This window comes from Scylla paramamosain, chromosome 30 (genome assembly GCF_035594125.1).
Source record: "Scylla paramamosain isolate STU-SP2022 chromosome 30, ASM3559412v1, whole genome shotgun sequence".
In the NCBI taxonomy this organism is placed as follows: domain Eukaryota; kingdom Metazoa; phylum Arthropoda; class Malacostraca; order Decapoda; family Portunidae; genus Scylla; species Scylla paramamosain.
In genome coordinates, this window is record NC_087180.1 from 3,435,001 (window position 1) to 3,453,885 (window position 18,885).

At 35.6% G+C, this 18,885-nt stretch overlaps 2 protein-coding genes across 2 annotated transcripts in view; one reads left to right on the forward strand and one right to left on the reverse strand.

Moving 5' to 3' along the window:
• Positions 1-15,982, forward strand: part of LOC135116168 (adenylate cyclase type 9-like) — a 160,914-nt gene extending 144,932 nt beyond the window's left edge. Inside the window, exon 16 of the mRNA XM_064033447.1 lies at positions 15,950-15,982. Coding sequence (XP_063889517.1) covers positions 15,950-15,967 — 18 coding nt within the window. The 3' untranslated portion in view covers positions 15,968-15,982. The remainder of the gene's footprint in view (positions 1-15,949) is intronic.
• LOC135116169 (protein BUD31 homolog) overlaps positions 14,579-18,885 on the reverse strand; it is a 54,806-nt gene continuing 50,499 nt past the window's right edge. The window contains exon 4 of the mRNA XM_064033448.1: positions 14,579-15,182. Within this exon, the coding sequence (XP_063889518.1) occupies positions 15,132-15,182 (51 nt within the window). The 3' untranslated portion in view covers positions 14,579-15,131. The remainder of the gene's footprint in view (positions 15,183-18,885) is intronic.

Here is an 18,885-nt window from a genome sequence, read left to right on the forward strand (position 1 = left end):
AGGAGACCTGATAACAATACAAATTAGTAAACAATATAGAAAGAATAGACAGAAATGACTTGGTACCACAGATGGAGGAGAGAGAGAGAGAGACAGACAAGGGGGCATGGGAAGAAAATAAAGAAGAGTGGATGTTCAAGCGACATCGAGGAATACATCTTCCCATATAGAACTATTGAAATCTGGAATGACTTGAAGGAAGAGGTGGTTCTGGCAAACAGTGTACACATTTTAAAGAGAAATTGGATAAATATGGTTATGGAGATAGGACAAAATGAGCTGTGGCTCATGCCCTGTACAATAAAACTAGGTAATATATATATATATATATATATATATATATATATATATATATATATATATATATATATATATATATATATATATATATATATTACACACACACACACACACAAGACTTTGGCTTCCAATTGAGCTGCACTTGATCCCATTGATTTACATGGTATGATAATCCATCAAATACTTCTGATACAAGTGAACTTGACACTTGTGGTACATGAATATTGACTACTACATAGTTTGCAGCTGCACTTCTTGGGGATCCATTTTCACAATGTGGTGCTTAGTGTTATCATATCCCATGTAAGAGGATACATGTGTGACACTCTGAATTGATCAAGATCTATTTTTTTTTCTTTTTTCTTTTTTTCTATGGTTCTGTAACCACGCAGCAGTAAGAACACATGTGAATGATGGCAAATCTATTTGCCCTTTCAAAAAACAGGTGCTGTTTACACATGCTGAAATCAGGGTACTGATAACTGGAAAGTACCACTTCTTTCCCAAATGGAATGCTGATGCTGTGCAGTATTCTGTTTTAGGATACTGGTAACTGAGAAGTACCACTTCTTTCTCAGATAGAGTGGTGATGCTGTGCAGTATTCTGTTTTAGGATACTGGTAACTGAGAAGTACCACTTCTTTCTCAGATAGAGTGGTGATGCTGTGCAGTATTCTGTTTCATCCATTTTCAGATCATATTGATAAATGACATTTGGCATGGGAACTTTCACCCATTTCTTCTCAGACACATAACAATCTGCCTTCAGGCTTCGCAATACCCTGCACTCAAGTGATTCAAAAGCAACAGTGCTGTTATCATGTTATCACGCATTTATCTTGAGAATGAGTATTGCAAAAAATGCTCTTCGGATTCTCCTGGCAGTCTCCTAAGCAGGATAGGTTTGGACAATTTTCAATTCTTTTTCTGTAAGTGTACCTGTAGCATCTTGACCCATTCTCTCTCTCTCTCTCTCTCTCTCTCTCTCTCTCTCTCTCTCTCTCTCTCTCTCTCTCTCTCTCTCTCTCTCTCTCTCTCTCTCTCTCTCTCTCTCTCTCTCTCTCTCTCTCTCTCTCTCTCTCTCTCTCTCTCTCTCTCTCTCTCTCTCTCTCTCTCTCTCTCTCTCTCTCTCTCTCTCTCCACTTTTACCATGGTAAATAGGTATGTGGAATGTGTAACCATTCAGGTCAGCTGTCACCCTTGTCTTATAACCCCTCTGCACAACTTTTCCAAAGAAAATGCTTAGTCTGCTGCCAGGCAAAATATGAAATCATTGATCCATCACTGGAGACTGACTTGTGGAAATACTTTCCTCATACTTAGGAAAATTACCATTGAGGACTTTCAAACGTCTGGCAAACTTGTCATTTGCTGGCAGCTTTGTGTTGTCTGCTGCATGAAAAAAATAATTATTTCATCAAAACAAGCCCAACATATGGAGCCATCAACAAATTTATTGCTGGCTCCATGTGCTTACAGAGGCAACATCAGGTTGCTTATGCTAGTACAGTCAGTGATGTGAAAAACATCAGTAACCTGAAGGGAAGTCCACAGTAGGCATCACTTTGCATAACAAGTTCAATAACTCTAGTTGTTGGAAGCATTGCTGAAGTGAAGAGTGTCCATCCTACATGTGGGCTTGTCTTGCATCACTCGTTGACAGGGAGCCACACTGGTGATCCACTGGCACAGAAGGATCTTTTGTTGACACTCGTAATGAACTGCTTAAAAAAACAATGAAGGAAAAACACTTGTCATCAGTGTGTGGATCTTATGTATTACGCTAACAAGGTTCATGCTACAGTTAGTTTTATTGATCATATCCAAGCACACTACTTTTATAGCTTCATTTCTCAGTGTTTGTTTTTTATAGCTTCATTTCTCAATGTTTGTTTTTTAGAGTCTGCTTTTTTATATTCCAAAAGCATGGATGGTGCCTCAACAATCTATAAAGAGTATGTTGTAAGACCTGCTTCAAGACAACGGATTGTCATCAAACATAGCGTAAAGTTTGTGTGCATTATGAAAGGAGATGCAGAGTGCATGAAATCAGCATTGATGGCAGCCAGTGCACTTTTGTTGCCTGTGAGGAGCTGAAAATATATCCCAAGCCAAAACTCTTCCAGCAGCACTTGTTAACATGCAAGATGAAAACTGGGTTGCTGCAACAAGTCAAGCCACTCACTGGGCAATGTGATGCTTACTGTGGATGCATCTTGATACCACCAAAATCCCTATGAGAGTTTCCATTTCATCTCTTGTGGCTGACAATAATCTCATAGCCTCGTCTGCTCAGTCTGTTCTTTGTGTCAATAATCACCACAGCCATTACAAATTGCTGTGCATTTCCAGATGAATGAAGAGTGAGTGAACTGAGGAAAATGAGCACAGGGGTGCACCAATAGTTTGTGGCCCATGGTGCAAAGATATATATTTAGATAACACAAATATTTTCCAACTTACCTAACTGCAAATTTACATATTTGGTCCAACAATCCTGGAATTTACTTATTGTTTATTTTTATTTAATTATTGATTTCCATTTTACTTATTTATTTATTTCATTAACCTATTTGCCATTTTCTTATTTGTTTATTTTTCAGTCTTTAAATTTATTCATTCTTATTTATTTATTTATTTTTATTTATTTATTTATTTATTTATTTATTTATTTATTTATTTATTTATTTTATTTTGCATTTTGAACCTCCAAGAAGATATTTATAGCATAAATGATATCACTGTCAGTGACAAATTGGCAAATGCTGAGCTCTTTCATTTATCTTGGGGAGCAGATAGTGATCAGAAGGCATCATCAGATCATTTGAGTGTTCATTAAAATAGAACTCATATTCAAGAATTGTGGCCATTGCCATTGTGGACTGAAGAGATGGAATGCCATCTTGGTGAAAGAGATCCTATTTATCTGCTTCACAAAGCAATTCCTAATGTTTTCTTACTGTAGGGTGACAGCTTAACCCTTTTCTAGGCAATTCATGGGCAGCACTCCAGCATATGATAAGACAGAGCCTATCATCTTCTATGCCTACAGACATCACTCACTTGGCCTGCTTTAGAAGTTAAGATTCACAATCTTTCCAGTGTTTCAACTGCTCTTTTATCTCAGCTTGGAAATGGTACATCAGAGTATCATCCATGGTCACATATTACCCAAAAAGTTTCTTGGTAACTCTATAGGAAGATAGGAAGATTGTCCATTGACAAATGCTAAAATTGCTTCTCAGATATTGACAAGGGTCAGCATCCTGAAATCCTAGTCATTTGGATTTCATTATGCATGAGTGAAAGAAAATCAGATCAATATATGAATAGAAAATTATAAGTAGATATAGGTATATATCAGGCGCGCGGTGCAACAACGACGTAACCGTGAAATTTGAGATTTCGTGTTTTTGCCTGCTCCGTGTGGTAGAAGGGTGTAAAAGTCTCGTGGTGATGTCGGCCAAGTCATATTCGACCATCTAAGCACCTGTACTAAGGCTCAAAGTCGAGCGGTAATGAGCCGGTAATGAGCCGGTAATGAGTAAGTTTTATTTTTTACGCTCGGAAAAAAATTCATAAAAAATTTATTTATGTACCAATCTTCATGAAACTTTCACCTAATACTATGTGTAATAGGCTCTAACACATTATTAACAAATGAAAACAATATCGGGAAAAAAAATTATTACCTACGGTATACGCGTTAATTAACGCGTAAGTCATCCACCCAAAATCGTCACCTATCACTTCGAAACCTACATCCCCAAACAGAACTACCCAAGACCTTTCAAATGATGTATAATACTTACTTATTTAAGGGTATCCTATTGTGCGCAATCAGTGTTTAACTTTGAGCGCGTTTTTCTCGAAACTTCCATTTCTCGGTTACGTCGTTGTTGCACCGCGCGCCTGATATATTTTATACAGAGATTGCTACATGCAGATTTATTGAGTTTTTGTAACTCCTTTTATGTTCTTATGTCCTTAATGCACCCAGCTTAGTGGTGATGCAGCACCCTTTTATTAATTAATCCTGTGAAGTCCTGCTTTTGGTCAGTGGCATACTTTGAGGTAGTAGTAATAGGCCTTCCAGAAAGAGGCTCATCTTCCAGGCTTTCCCTACCTTCCATAAATTCAGCAGTCCACTCCTTAACCATGCTCTAAGAAAGGACATTGTCTTTTTGTGCCATCACCATGGATTTCTTTTCCTGAAAATTTCTTGATACTTAGGGAGCAGATGACTGCAAGATAGATGATCTTCTCTAGTTTCTCAAGACTTGGTGACTCAGAGTTTCATTTGTATGGGACAGATGAAACAAGTTACCAAATTCACAAATTATACTGTGATTTTGGCCCGAGTAGTATAAGTAATCTACTGATCACTGTCATAAGCATTTATCACAGAGAATGAAGGAAATTTGAATGAGCAGCACAGCACTCATGCCAGCACAAGTGGTCAACAGCCAATCTATGTGCAACCAGTTGTGTCCTAAAAGTATATCAAAACTTATCTTGCATTTATTGATAAACAAGATTTATATAAAAAGCTGGCCAGTCCCCTTCAAAATATTATCATTATGTATGATTATATGCCAGAAGCTTTTCCACTGTTCTGAGCACTTCTTGAAGTCATCCTTATGCAGTGAGTAAAGTTGCTGTGACATATTTATCCTAATCTCTTTCACATATGCAAGGTAGAATTTGGTTAAGATGCAAGAAAATGCAGTGGGTGCTGCATTTGTGCAACATGCCATTTCTCTGAAAATTTTTTTGCCACAGACATGAAAACTGCATTGCTTGTTGTTTATGCCATATTTTGTCATGGGAACTCCATAACATTTACAAGTAATATTCTTTGATCACTGTATGATCCTCTGGAATGTATTCATGGTGAACAATGCTATTTAGGTCAACAAAGTCAGTTAGCAGTATCAACATTCCCTGATGATCTGAGCTAATTCATTCCAGAACTTGCTTATACAGAAAATACTTATATAATGAAATGCATAACTAATGGGAAAAGGATTAGATTTTGCAGCTTCCTCAAATGTAATTTTTTCTGTGAATACCATGCAATGTAACAGTGTTACAGATTATGATTCTGTACTCCAGTGGTAACATAGATATTCATGCAATTACCAGTCAGTCATAAAGTTAGTACTGTATCCCTGGATTGTAAATAAAGTGAGTATATAATTGCATATATTTGTGAGCAAACTTCCAGTGTGAGCAGACATTGCATTCAGAAGGATGGAGAGAAATTATAAGAGGTAGGTAGAGAACAGGGAAAAAAATGCATGATTTGTCTCAAGTGCTCACCAACTTGTTTCTGTGCATCTGAATCATTGTACATTACCTTACAGCCCAGATATACCAGAAGAAGGATGCAGTAAGGGATGCAATTTGAACTTACTGTGGCCATTAACTTCTCTCAAATTCTTATTTCATCAGATTTCCTTACCTCATGTGGCCATTTTTGTACCTAGTTTACTAAACTTGTTCAACTTGTTCATCAGTTTCTTGTGTAACAAGTGTTCACATAATGGAACCTGCTTGTACTTTGATTTTACTCTGAAACTGGAGAGCTTTCTTGCATCTTGGTGATAATGGAGGTTTCCAGGCTAATAACTGAGACTTTGTTTCAATATCATGATCATACATCCATATTTATATCATCTGTGGTGATCGACATGAAGAACTTAGTATTATATTCTGTACTGGTGGCCTTCAGGTATCCTCTTTGCATAGGTGTCAGCAGTAATCATGGCATTAACCTCACTGCAACTAGATTTTGGTCAAAATGGCAAAAAATAGTCAAAGTTGAAATACAAGCACTATCACACAAGTCTGTGATTGTCAATTTTGTCTGTTTTAATCAAAGAGGTCACTTTTTAATTGTTTTGTGGTTTCCTCCATGAAAGCAACATTTTTTTTTTCTCAATATAGAACCCAACATGTTTGTACAAGAAACAGAGTACATACTTTAATGTAATTGTAGTGTATATATGGAATGTGTTTATGACTCACAGTTAGCTAGAGGCACAAACATCACTATGTGGTGTCACAAAAACCAGACAGTGAATGCAGCATCACTTCCACCTGTAAATACTTAGCAGAAAAGTATCTATCTCCCTAAAAAGGAAGCAAGATGGGTGTAATTGCAAAATGTAAATTCAGTCAGGGAGCTGAAATCAACACAGTCAGTTCATGCTCCACCTAACAGTAAATACTGCAGGATGATCAGTTGTAAAGTGAGAGTGAGGTTGGTGTGGGGGAGAGCAGGACTGATCAGCCTCTGATGCTTTTTTGGGGCATCACACCTGTTGCTGTTCTTTTATTCTTTCTTTTTTCTGTCTTTTTCCTTAATATAAGAATGATTCTAGCCAAGAGCAACAACTGAAAAGAAAAAAAGCCTAATAACCATGCCAGTCCCTTGAGGGTACTCCAAAATCATCCAAAATTGCATAGTGAAGTTTCTTGAAACACTTGGAAGATTTTAAGTCATAAACAGGAGGAAACACAGAAGTAGGCAGGAAATTCCTGAATTTACTAGTAAAAGAAATCAAAGATTGAAAACACTGGTTGACTTCTTCATTAGAGAGGTAGATAGAATAGGGGTGAGAGAAAGTAGAAAGTCTTGTGAGGCTAGATTGTCAGAAGAGCAGTTAGTGTGAAGATAGTGAATAGAGAGGAAGGATGAAAATAGCTGGTCTGAGGAGAGTTGATGAGACAAAATGCTTTTGAATTTGCCCAGTTAAGTGAAGGGTTGTGTGAATAAAGTATGTGAAGTGTAGTCCATACGTGGAATACAGATTTAGAAACGGGTTTGAGAAAAACTGATGGAGACAGCTCAGAATGCTTAACCTCATAGAAGCTGTTTGTGCAAGAGATGAGTTGTGAAACTTCCAGTTTAGATTCTTAATAAAAAAACAGACTGAGGATGTTCAGTTTAGAAGAGGCGGACATAGTTTGATGTTGAGTAAATAGATGGAAGAACTTCATTTTTGAGGCAGTGAAGAACATTTGAGTTTGATCTGCCTCAATTGCAAATTATAGAAAGATCATAATTCAGGCATTCTGTGGCTTCCCTGCATGAACTGTGCTGTTCCTGAAAAGAAAAGTATGGAAAAGTGCAGAGTGGTATCATCAGCATATTCGTGGATAGGACCAAGAGTTTGGTTTAAATCACTGGAGGATACCAAAAAGAAACAAAGGCCCACAAAGATCTAGTGATCCTTATGGGCCCAAAAGAGTGGGAAACAGGACAGAATCCTATTAACTGTTGCCAATAAATTTTGGTCTTAGGGGAAGAATAGTGACTGTCTACCACAGTATCAGTGGAATGTTCAGAAAAGAAACACTTGACATCTAAGGCAACTATGAAAGTTTTACTTAAAATCCCTGAAGGAGGACCAAAACATAGTGAGGAAGCCCAGATCACCAGTAAAGTGACCATAATGGAACCCATACTGGCAATTAGGTATAAGGTTATGAAGTGATAAATGTTCTAGAATCTTCTTGATAGATTCAAAAATTTTAGAGAGCCAGGAAATTAAAGCAATAGGGCAGTAGTTTGAGGGATTAGAGCTGTCATCCTTTTTAGGAACAGGCTGAATGTAGGTAAACTTCCAGTAAGAAGCAAAGGTAACATAGTGACAGACAAGTTGGAAGAATTTGAACTGGCAAAGTGCAAGCACAAAAGTAGAATTGCAAAAGAACATCAGGTCCATAAGCCCTCCAAGGATTAAGCCCAGTGAAAGCATGGGTACATCATTAGCAAGAAGATATGAAATAGTCAGAGGGTGGAGGAGAGGGAGGGGACAAATCATAAATCATCCTGAGTTGAATATTTGGCAAAGGTTTGAGTGAAGATTTCAGCTTTGGAGATAGATAAGGTGGCATTGGTGCCATCAAGATGAAACAGAAGAGGGAAAGATAAAGAAAAGTTGTTGAAATATTTTTGGCAAATTGCCAGAAGTCATGAGGGGAGTTAGATTGAGAAAGATTTTGACATTTTGTATTGATGAGAGTTTTGGTTAGTTGGAGAACAGTCTTGACATGATTCCAGGCAGAAATGTAAAGTGTATGCATGAGTTTCAGGAGATGGAAGACTCAAGTACCATTTGCCAAGGGCTGCCTTTCCATCATGTATAGCTTGTGAACAAGGTGAGTCTAGCCAAAATTTAAGTCTAGAATGAGAGAAAGAATGTACACCTCAGTGCCAGACATGATCAACTCTGTTATGCACTCATTATGAAGAAATTGGTCCCTGACACAGAAACAGTAGTCATTTCGTGGAAAACCAGAATGATACTCCTTTAGGTCTCCTCAATTACAGGAGGCAAAATACCAGAAATATATGCACCTTGAAGAATCTAAAGGAGAAAATGGAGTGATAGGACAAGATACAGATATGAGATAATTATCACAAGAGCCCACTGTAGGGGATTGTGTGACAAAATAAGCAGAATTATTAGATGTTGGGAAAAGGTCAGGAGTGTTGAGCATATCTCCAAGAGGGTCAGGGATACAGATATTGGTGCACTAATTGATGAAGATTGTAAATAATGACAAAGTTAAAGGCTAATTCACCAGGTGGGGTTTAGTCAGTGAAGGGAGTGGAAAGTCAAAGTTAAAGTCTCCAAGAATGGAGATCTCTGCAAAAGAGAAGTGAATCAGGATGTGCTCCACTTTAGGAGTTAAGTAGTTGAAGAATTTTTCATAGTTAAGGGAATATAGCATAGATGAATTTAGTCTTAGAGTAACTCTGAAGTCGAAGCCAGATTAAAAATTCAGAATATCAAGAACGTGGGCTTACGAATAACGTTGTCATTGCACACTTATAACTCATAACCTTGGATTGAAAGTGAGAATAAAGAAAATAGGAGAGAAGTTTGCATCCTCAGACACCTTTGCTTCAGTGAGGAAAATATAACATTTTTGTAGAAGAAAAGTGATGTATCACTTCTCAGTCTTTGTGGCCCCATCCTTTTAAAAGCTATTTTCTTTTAACATTAAAATAGTAAAATGAGAAAGACAAATCGGAAAAGATGGCAGTCTTTTGGCCATCTCTACTGTGTCAGCAGCATTATCTTTTGGGCATCACATAGCAATTACTAGATTTATCATGCTACATAGCATGTACATCTTACTGAAAAAAAAACTATAATAAAAGGGAATTTTCCACTAAACTACAATGTATTCTCACAAACAGTGGAACATTATTTAATTAAAAGTTCAATCCCACCATACCATTACAATATGGGAAAAAAAGTATGGTGATTGTCCAAGTGAGCTGCTTGTGGCTAAGGCTTTGCCATGTGGCTCATAAATGCTGTATTAGCACTTTGGAACCTTTTACTCCATTTGTTTCAGTTTGTTCAGTTTTGTGGTGTTCAATTTGATATACTCCTGCCACATATTTTAAGTATTACAAAAGTTTATGCAGTGAATTACAAGTTTTCCATACCACTTGCTACCACCAATGTAAAAATTACTGTTTGAATGAGGTGAGATAAAGATCTCACACACACCACCTCAGAGCTATCTTCCAAATTTAATGTTCTGTTGTCAGTGACTATGAAGACTGTCACATTAAGACTCCTCACTAATGTCATTTGAACTCAACTCAGCTGGTGGTAATTGGGCTCAAGAAAAAATAATAATGATAACCTTGTAAAATTCACATCACACAAGAGTCAATGAATGATACAAGAGAGTAAGCATGTTAAATTTCCTTATAAATTGCTGACTTGTCTTAATAATTTGTCAGACAATACCTATATGTACCTTTCCCTTATGATGCTGCTTACATCTTGGAGGTTTGCTTTCATGAAACATTTATCAGGCAAGAAGAGAGGAGAGAAAGCTGAAATTCATTTTATTTGTGAAGTTGATGAGTAAAAAAAAAGTTAACAAATCATAGTTGGTTACACTAAACCATACTAAAGTAAAAGTGTAATAACGTTTGAGAAGTATGCATTATAATCAGCAGCAGCAGCAGCTGCTGCAGGCTAGTAAATTATCCCACTGCAAGACAATGATCCCTCAGTGGTTAGGAAAGAGGACTGAAGCCATATACCATGCCACACAGAGTGCCTTTCCATGTTGCACAGTCACAACTCCTCAGTTTTCATCCCTTACTTTTTTCCTCGCAAGGTAAGCAAGCCCAAAATGTCTCCATCCTGCCAGAGATCCAAGCCCAGCACCTTTCCATTGTGAATCATGCATACTAATCATTACACCACCAGGCCATTATATATATGTATGTACACTCATTATTATTATTATTATTATTATTATTATTATTATTATTATTATTATTATTATTATTATTATTATTATTATTATTATTATTAAAGTGGCAACACATTCTCTTAGAAATCTCCACTTACTATGTTCTTGGTGTCTTTCAAGGAAAAGCCTCTGCTCTAATCTTTGTGTGTGTGTGTGTGTGTGTGTGTGTGTGTGTGTGATTACCTAGTTGTGTCATGTGGGAAAGGAGCTATGCTCATACTGTCCTGCCACTGTATTTATTATCATCTAACTTGCCTTGAAATTATGAATAGTTTTTGCTTGCACCACATCGTTGTTGAGACAGTTCCACGTATCAATTATTCTCTGCAGAAAAGTATTCTTTTTGATGTCTCTTTTACAATTTTTTTTTTTTTTCAGCTTCTTTCCATGTCCTCTGGTGTCTCTTGTATCCCACATCACAATTTTGTTGCTGCCTAGATTTTTCAGTCCTTCCTTTAGTCTATATATCACAATTAAGTCTCCTCTCCCCTTTCTTTGTTTCAGAGTTGGAAAGTTTAGTTTTTCTAGTCTCTTTTCTTATGTCTCATCACTTAAGGCTGGGATCATCTTTGTTACTGCTCTTTGTATCCTCTCCAGTTTCCTGATATGTTTCTCTAGACTTGGCCACCATACTAAAGCTACATATTCCAAGTTTGGATGATTCATTGTTACAATTAGTTTCCTCATCATTTCTTCATCCAAGTATACAAATGCAATTCTTATATTCCTTAGCAGATTCATTGTTTTCCTAACAGTCTTGTTTATATGATGGTCAGCTGCTAATGTGTCTGCTACTATCATCTCAATATCTTTTTCTTTTATTCTTTTTCCAATATAGTCATTTCCCAATTTGTAAACACCAGATGTTCCTTTTTTTACTCTTCCCAAATTCCAATAAGCTACATTTCTTTGCATTAAAATTAATTTCCCATTTACAGCTCCATTTTTTTCAGTCTGGTTCAAATCTTGATGTAAAGCTTTCTGATCTTCCTCCGTTTCTGTTATTTCCATCATCTGCAAATAAATTCACATAGCTGTTGATTCCTTCTGTCATATCATTAATGTACACAGTGAACATGACTGGAGTCAGTACAGAACCTTGAGGTACTCCATTTACTACTTTTCTCCAGGATGGCTTTTTATCTCTAATGACTGTTCTCATTTATATATTGCTTAGCAAATCTTCCATACACTTCAAGAGTCCTCCTCCCACAAGAGTCTCTTATGTGGCACCTTGTCAAAGGCCTTTTGTAAATACAGGTAGATACTATCTACCTAGCCATTTCTCTCTTGTACTATGTCAATTATTCTCAAGTAAAAACAAATCAAGTTAGTCATACATGTGTGTGTGTGTCCTTTTGCTAATTAATGTGGTGCATTGCATTTATAATTAGTGAAACATCAAGGTTTTGTACATTTAATGTGTACAGCTTTAAAATGACATGCTCTTTTCACATAAATGATGCACTGCAGCAAAATTTCATTCTGATCATAAAATGTAAAAGAACATAAGCAGAGTAGTCACTGATGTTACAAAGCAAAATGTTTCACATACTCTCAGTATAAAAGTGTGTGTGTGTGTGTGTGTGTGTGTTTAATGTTTTTGTTTTCTTTTTAGAGGGATAAATGATCTGGTGTGAAGTTTTTGCTATAAGATATGCATATATCTTCTTTTCATCAGCATCTCATTCTGTTACTCTTAATAGTTTAATGAACTATAAGTTTGTGGTCTTCACTGGAACATGTACATAATGTCCTGTATCATTAGTTTTTGCATCACTGAAAGTTTACTTTTAGTCAAGAAGATGCTTCTAATGTATTAATTATTGTATAGTGTATTGTTAATCCTTAGTGATTTTTCTTAAATTAATTATTTCTGCTGCTCATAGCACTGCATTCATCATAATATTTACAGATGTAACCTCTATTTTAATCCTTTTTGTAACCACTTAAATATTTTAATGACACATTTGCTCATCCTGGTTGGGGCCATTAGCATTATTCATTAAGTTAATTATCAGTTCCCATATCTTTATTTCCTATGTACCTTTAAGGAATTCAAATATTTATTTATTTCATAACTTACTGACATTCTAAAATATGAATATAATTAGAAAATAATTTAAAGGCATTATTTAACTCATCCTGTCTTAAACGATCCTCTAAGCACTAGACATATGGTTAAAATGCAGTACTTTTTTGCCAGTTTCTGCCTTATAAGTTGAGTAAATAATATTCTATGGAGTGTGTGTGCTTGTTGTGCCTTTTGCTACAGGTTTAATGCATATGTTTGTATTAATGAGGGGAGAAAAAAGCTGAATGAAAAATTCATGCCAAGGATACTAGTCCTTTAATACTTTATTGTTGTCTGTGATTTTTTTTTCATTTGTTGCTTTGAAGATATTTATTCAAATACAAAGATTCTTTTAAGTACTATATGCTGTTTTGTTACAGTTTACTTTATCACCAGTCTCACATGTGTCCTTCCAAATACAGACTCTTTCTCAGTTTCATACATACAAGAGACAATTATTATTTTTTGTAGAAAATTAAAGCACAATTCAGCAGTATCTTTAGCTTTTATGAACTTTATTTATTTATAAATAATGTACTTAGGAGTGTGAAAGGCACTGATCTTTTGACATTTACTTCACCCACTCTGGAAACCTAGTACATTACTTCAACTGACAACACTCTTGCAAGATGATGCATCAGCATCATCTTGCAAGAATTCTGTAAGACATGGTTGTGTGAGACATCTATTTAATCCTAAAGAAAAGTATTCATGTTACTTTTTTCATTATGAACATTACTGAATTTTGCAATGATTTTTCCTTACTGGCACAAGTAGAGAGAAACAATCAGTATTCAGATTTTAAAGAATTACTTATAAAAAGCTGAATTATGTACATACTTAGATAATCACAATTCATTTATTGAACCTTCTCTTTGTCTTCCAGATAACCTGTATTCACTATATATATATATATATATATATATATATATATATATATATATATATATATATATATATATATATATATATATATATATATATATATATATATATATATATATATATATATATATATATATATATATATATATATATATATATATATATATATATATATATATATATATATATATATATATATATATATATATTTAATATAGTCATTTTGGTGCACTTATTAGTATCTCATATTGAGGTGTGGGTACACTCTCAAAATTTTACCTAAGATGGAAGAAGCAGACTTACAAGAATGCCATTTCAAAAGTTCTTTTGTGATGTTGGATTGCAAATTTTACAAAGAGAGAATTATAAATCTAAAGAGTAGGTAATGCATACTGTCATTATAATTGAAGTTTATGTATATTGAAATATTAGTAAAGCTTTTAACTATATTTTGGAGAGGTTGGTTTTATGCCTTTTTGCATTCAAGAATGTAGCTAACACCATATAATTTCTCTGTACACTATTGTGATATTCTGAGTTTATAATGATGTCAGGTTACAATATTCAGTTGGTCACAACCTTAATTGCATCATTCATTGGTCATGTAATAGGAAGATTGTGGAACTGCACAGAATTTTCATGTGATCTGTACATATATCTTTGCAACACCTAGTCATGCACAGCAGTTTTTCATTTATGCCCCTAAGCCAGTGAATCTTTCATATTTGAAAATTTGTTTCTTATTTATACTAAGGAGTAATCCAATCTTCAAAAAAATGTACATGTAAACCCTACACAATCTGATAAAAGCTTCAGCATAATTTAGATTTTTTTTTCAGCAAACATTCCATATTACATTTGATTTTCATTTTTTTTATGTGAGTTCCGTAGAAAAAAAAAAAAAAAAAAACTGGCTTTGCATATTCTTCACAGAAACATAAAAAGTGAAAACTGGAAATTGACATGAGTATTCTTGGTAAGTCACTCAAGCACAACAATTCAGGCAACAAATGGTCCAAGTCTTCAGAGTGTTTTATTATTCTAAGATTATAAACTTACAGAATACACTGTTGATGTAATATAAATTCATACTTTATAGCAAATGTTTATTGACTGCATAGACAATTATCTGGTGAGCATTGTTACATTCAAAGATACTCTAAATAAAGCTATTTCAAATTACGAGTACATCATACATATGCTAAATTTAAACATGTTCACTTGAAATATGTAATCTTAAAATACCTTTGTTAATACACCTGCAACTTACTAGCAGACCCAGCACCTCCACCTATTAGCCACAATGCCTGGCCAGGTGCTACCAGGAGCTGTATATTTTCATTATAACTATCTGTTATATCATGTTGCCTAATTTATTGTTTAATATTTTTGTTGCTAAATCAAACTGTATATAAATGAAAAATAGTGTAGTATTTTTAATATTCCTATATTTCTGGTCATATATCTTGCATATAATGAAAGATGTACACAGAAATAACTGAAAATTCTCTTACAAAGAAATGTATTACATTATTAACTAAGTGAGTAACTAAACATCTGAGAACCCATGCGTTTACCCTGAGCACCCACGACATCCACAGTGCACACATTCTACAATCTTGCCCTGAAAAGACAGAAAACAAATCTTAATAACAACAAAGTAGAACTTGAAACCCGAAGTTCATCTTTCTATTTAATAAACATGACATGAGAATAATTAGCCTGAAAGGAAAAGCAGCATGCATGCAACTGTTAACTGTTACTAATACAGCTACTTTTAATAGTGCTAAGAAAAATATTTCCATTTACAGTTTTCCTGAGACCTCCATTAATATAAGTTGAAGATTTCATTTTTTCATAACAATATATGTTTGGAACCAAAATAAATAAATAAAATATAGAAAGTCTGCTGTAAGGCCAAAGGATTTTGGGGAAGGTCAGTAAACATGAAGACACTGGTGGAACACAGCCTGAGATGAAGCATTACAATGGAATGCAAGACATTTGAGACAGTTGTAAAAGAAAGTCAAGAGATACAGCCTCAACTCCGAAGGTTGAAGCAGCACAATCCATACCTATTTCTTGCATAGTATCAGCATTGCCAGAGTGATGAAAAATATTGAAAATCTCACAATATTCACCTTCATGGGAGATTTTGAAAGACGGACAATGGGCTCTTATTTTTTTCATTATATTATTATAACAGTACAGGCTGTAGAGACAAATTGTGTATATCTCTCTTTTTAGAGAAATACTGGCCCAAACACTCCAAGAAGAGAGAATACGACCTTCAGTCAATAGCTTTCAAATACACTGACAGGAGGGCAAATGAATGAAAATTTAGCGAATGAAAATTTCTAAGTGTTCCCATTTTTCATCACTATTTTTCAGATGACAAAGATACATTAAACCCTGCCCAAGTCGGTGCTGAATATTTCGGACGTCAGATAAGTCGCACACTTTTGTGCCCTCAGATAAGTGTCGGATATCTCACATTGCCAACCAAGACCTACAGAAGTTGGACACTTGTGCACTTGAATAGACATAGGATATGTATGTATATATGTATGTATCTATCTATCCGTGTGTGTGTGTGTGTGTGTGTGTGTGTGTGTGTGTGTGTGTGTGTGTGTGTGTGTGTGTGTGTGTGTGTGTACACTACAATCAGTGACATCCGCGTTTAGAACTCCTGCCGACATGAGCGTCACATTGCACAAACTGGCAACTCACTCCTCCTCAATCTAAAAAAAAAAAAAAAAAAAAACTCCAGTAGAAAATAACTACTGATTGCCACTCAAAAACTCCAGCAATCTCCAAACCTGAGGAGCAACGAATTTTTAAAATGCCGTATTTTGTTATGGTTATATATGCTGTATATATTTAACATATATATTTATATAGGCTGTATATATTACCACCTGTACAGTCCTTTAAAATTATTTTTATTTATTTTTTTTTAATATCATACACTGTTGAAGAGCCAATGTCGTATTTTTCACAAAATGGTTCCCACGAACATACCGCTATCAAATTTTGTAGCACTTCCACTTTCTCTGCAATCGACACAATGTTTGTTTTACGCCACCTCTTTTCTTTGCTGAATCCATAATGGGCTATACAGCAGCAAATAAATTATAAAATGAGAAGGAATGTGCACGAATGTCTGTTAGGAGGTGCAAGCAAGACACGATTCTGGAGTACAGCGCCATCAAAACATAAATCACGCTTCCAGACAACTGCAGTGCGCCATATTAAATTTGAAAATGCACTCCGAAATCCATGCCGGAAATCTGAAGGAACTGGATTATTATTGATCACCGGATTTTTTTATGTCAACCTATAATTCCATAAACCGAACTCTATAGGGTAAGGTGGCCAACGGCTTATCCAAAAGTTCGGTTTATCCGACAATACACGTTTTTGGCCGGTACGTTTATTGTTATTTCCAACATATTTTTTTTGCATATTATTGTGCTAGTAGGGCACATATTGTTCTTACGGATGGTCCAGGTGATGAGGGAAACACCAAATACTATGCAGAACGGCACAGTGTATTAAGAAAGTCAGCAGTACAAAGCGTGTGACGGGCCATCCCGAGGCCAGCTGGGAGACACCAACACAGTGATCTCATATTTAAAATAATAAAGGGAAGCATCATTCATAAACAAATAATAGTAATAATCATAATAATCATAATAACAACAACAGCAAAACAATAAAAAGGAGATAAACTACACACTCATATTATAAGCACATTATAAACCCCCATTATAATAAGCGTTTGGCTCATCCGATATTCGGCTTCTTCGGGTTCAGTTTAGGGAGGTTTTACTGTACATGGCAACTTAGGTTAGCCCCTCATGCTTTCGAAAACAGAATAACAGATTCAGGATATGACATATTGACACAAGAAAAAGTTGTCTTTTGTGACCACTCCTTGCTTTAACAAAACGGCTGTTTGTTTTAAACTAAGTTCTACTGAAGTGATGTATGATGCCTGGAAAATAAATGAGTGTTACTTTCACTAGAATGGTGAAATTAATAGAGAAAGTAAGACGTATAATTGTTGCAGTGAAAAGACTGTGTGTGTGTTGGTGAAGAAATGGAGCAATGAGGATGCCTCACCACAAACATGGTGGTGGGGCATCCTAAAATGTTAGTTTTTTTTTTTAGTTGTTTTGCTGTTAGGTAAGGATATACAGTAAAATCCCTCTCATCCGGCATTCGAGTATCCGGCATCTCCAAGTATCTGGCACATTTTTCCCCAAGCCTTAAAATCAATAAAAAATCAATGTGTACTCATAAATATCGATTAAAATTCCCGCGCGAGGCATAATTTGTCCCCTCGCCACCAGAGCGCACTGCTTTGTGCCACCCACAGCCCACTGCACTGTGTTTACTCAGTGACTCAGTCCCGCGTGTGCACTGTTTATCGCCTGACGCATTCATCATGCCTAAAGTTGTAGAAAAGAGAAAGCGTGTTGTGCTTACACTTAAGCAGCTGATCAGATCAGCTGATCTTTGTTATGGTAAGATGCGTGAGTGTAGGGTGGTGATTGTGGACATAATTTCACTTCTATTCAAGTATCCGGCAATATTCAAGTATCCGGCATGTCGGTGGTCCCGTTGATGCCGGATAAGAGGGATTTTACTGTAGCTTTAACCGTCTTCTGATACCATGTATGGTGTTGTCAAACATTTTGGGGCACTCCACCATATTTATGGTGAAGCACATCCTCGCGTCCCTCATCATTCCATTTCTTCACCAAAACACACACACACACACACTTTTCACTACGAGTTATATGGTCTATTTTCTCTATTCATTTCACCGTTATGGTGAAACTCTTAACACTCATATTATGTAATTGTGGTATGTACATTTTTCAGTCATTGCACATCACTTAACAGAACACTGTTTAAACCAAACACCCATTTAGTTAGCCGAACCAAAGAGCGGCCACAAAAGACAACTTCCCTCATGTAAATATGTCAAACACTTAAAATCCATTATTTCATACTTTCAAAATGTGAGGGGATAACGTAAGTTGCCATGTAGTTATTTTCTCCCGGCAGATTTTTTCAGACAGAACGAGCAAGTTATCAGTTCGTGCAATATGACGCTCACATCAACATGAGTTCTAATCGCTTAAGTCACTGACTGTATTCTACTGTAGAGCATCAAATTTTGTCTTATCCTGAGTTATGCAAATGAAGGAATGTAGAGCATCAAATTTTGTCTTATCCTGAGTTATGCAAATGAAGGAATAAGAGAAAACTTTTAACCAATGATTGAAATAACCTTTAGTTTTAACAACTTCAAAAAC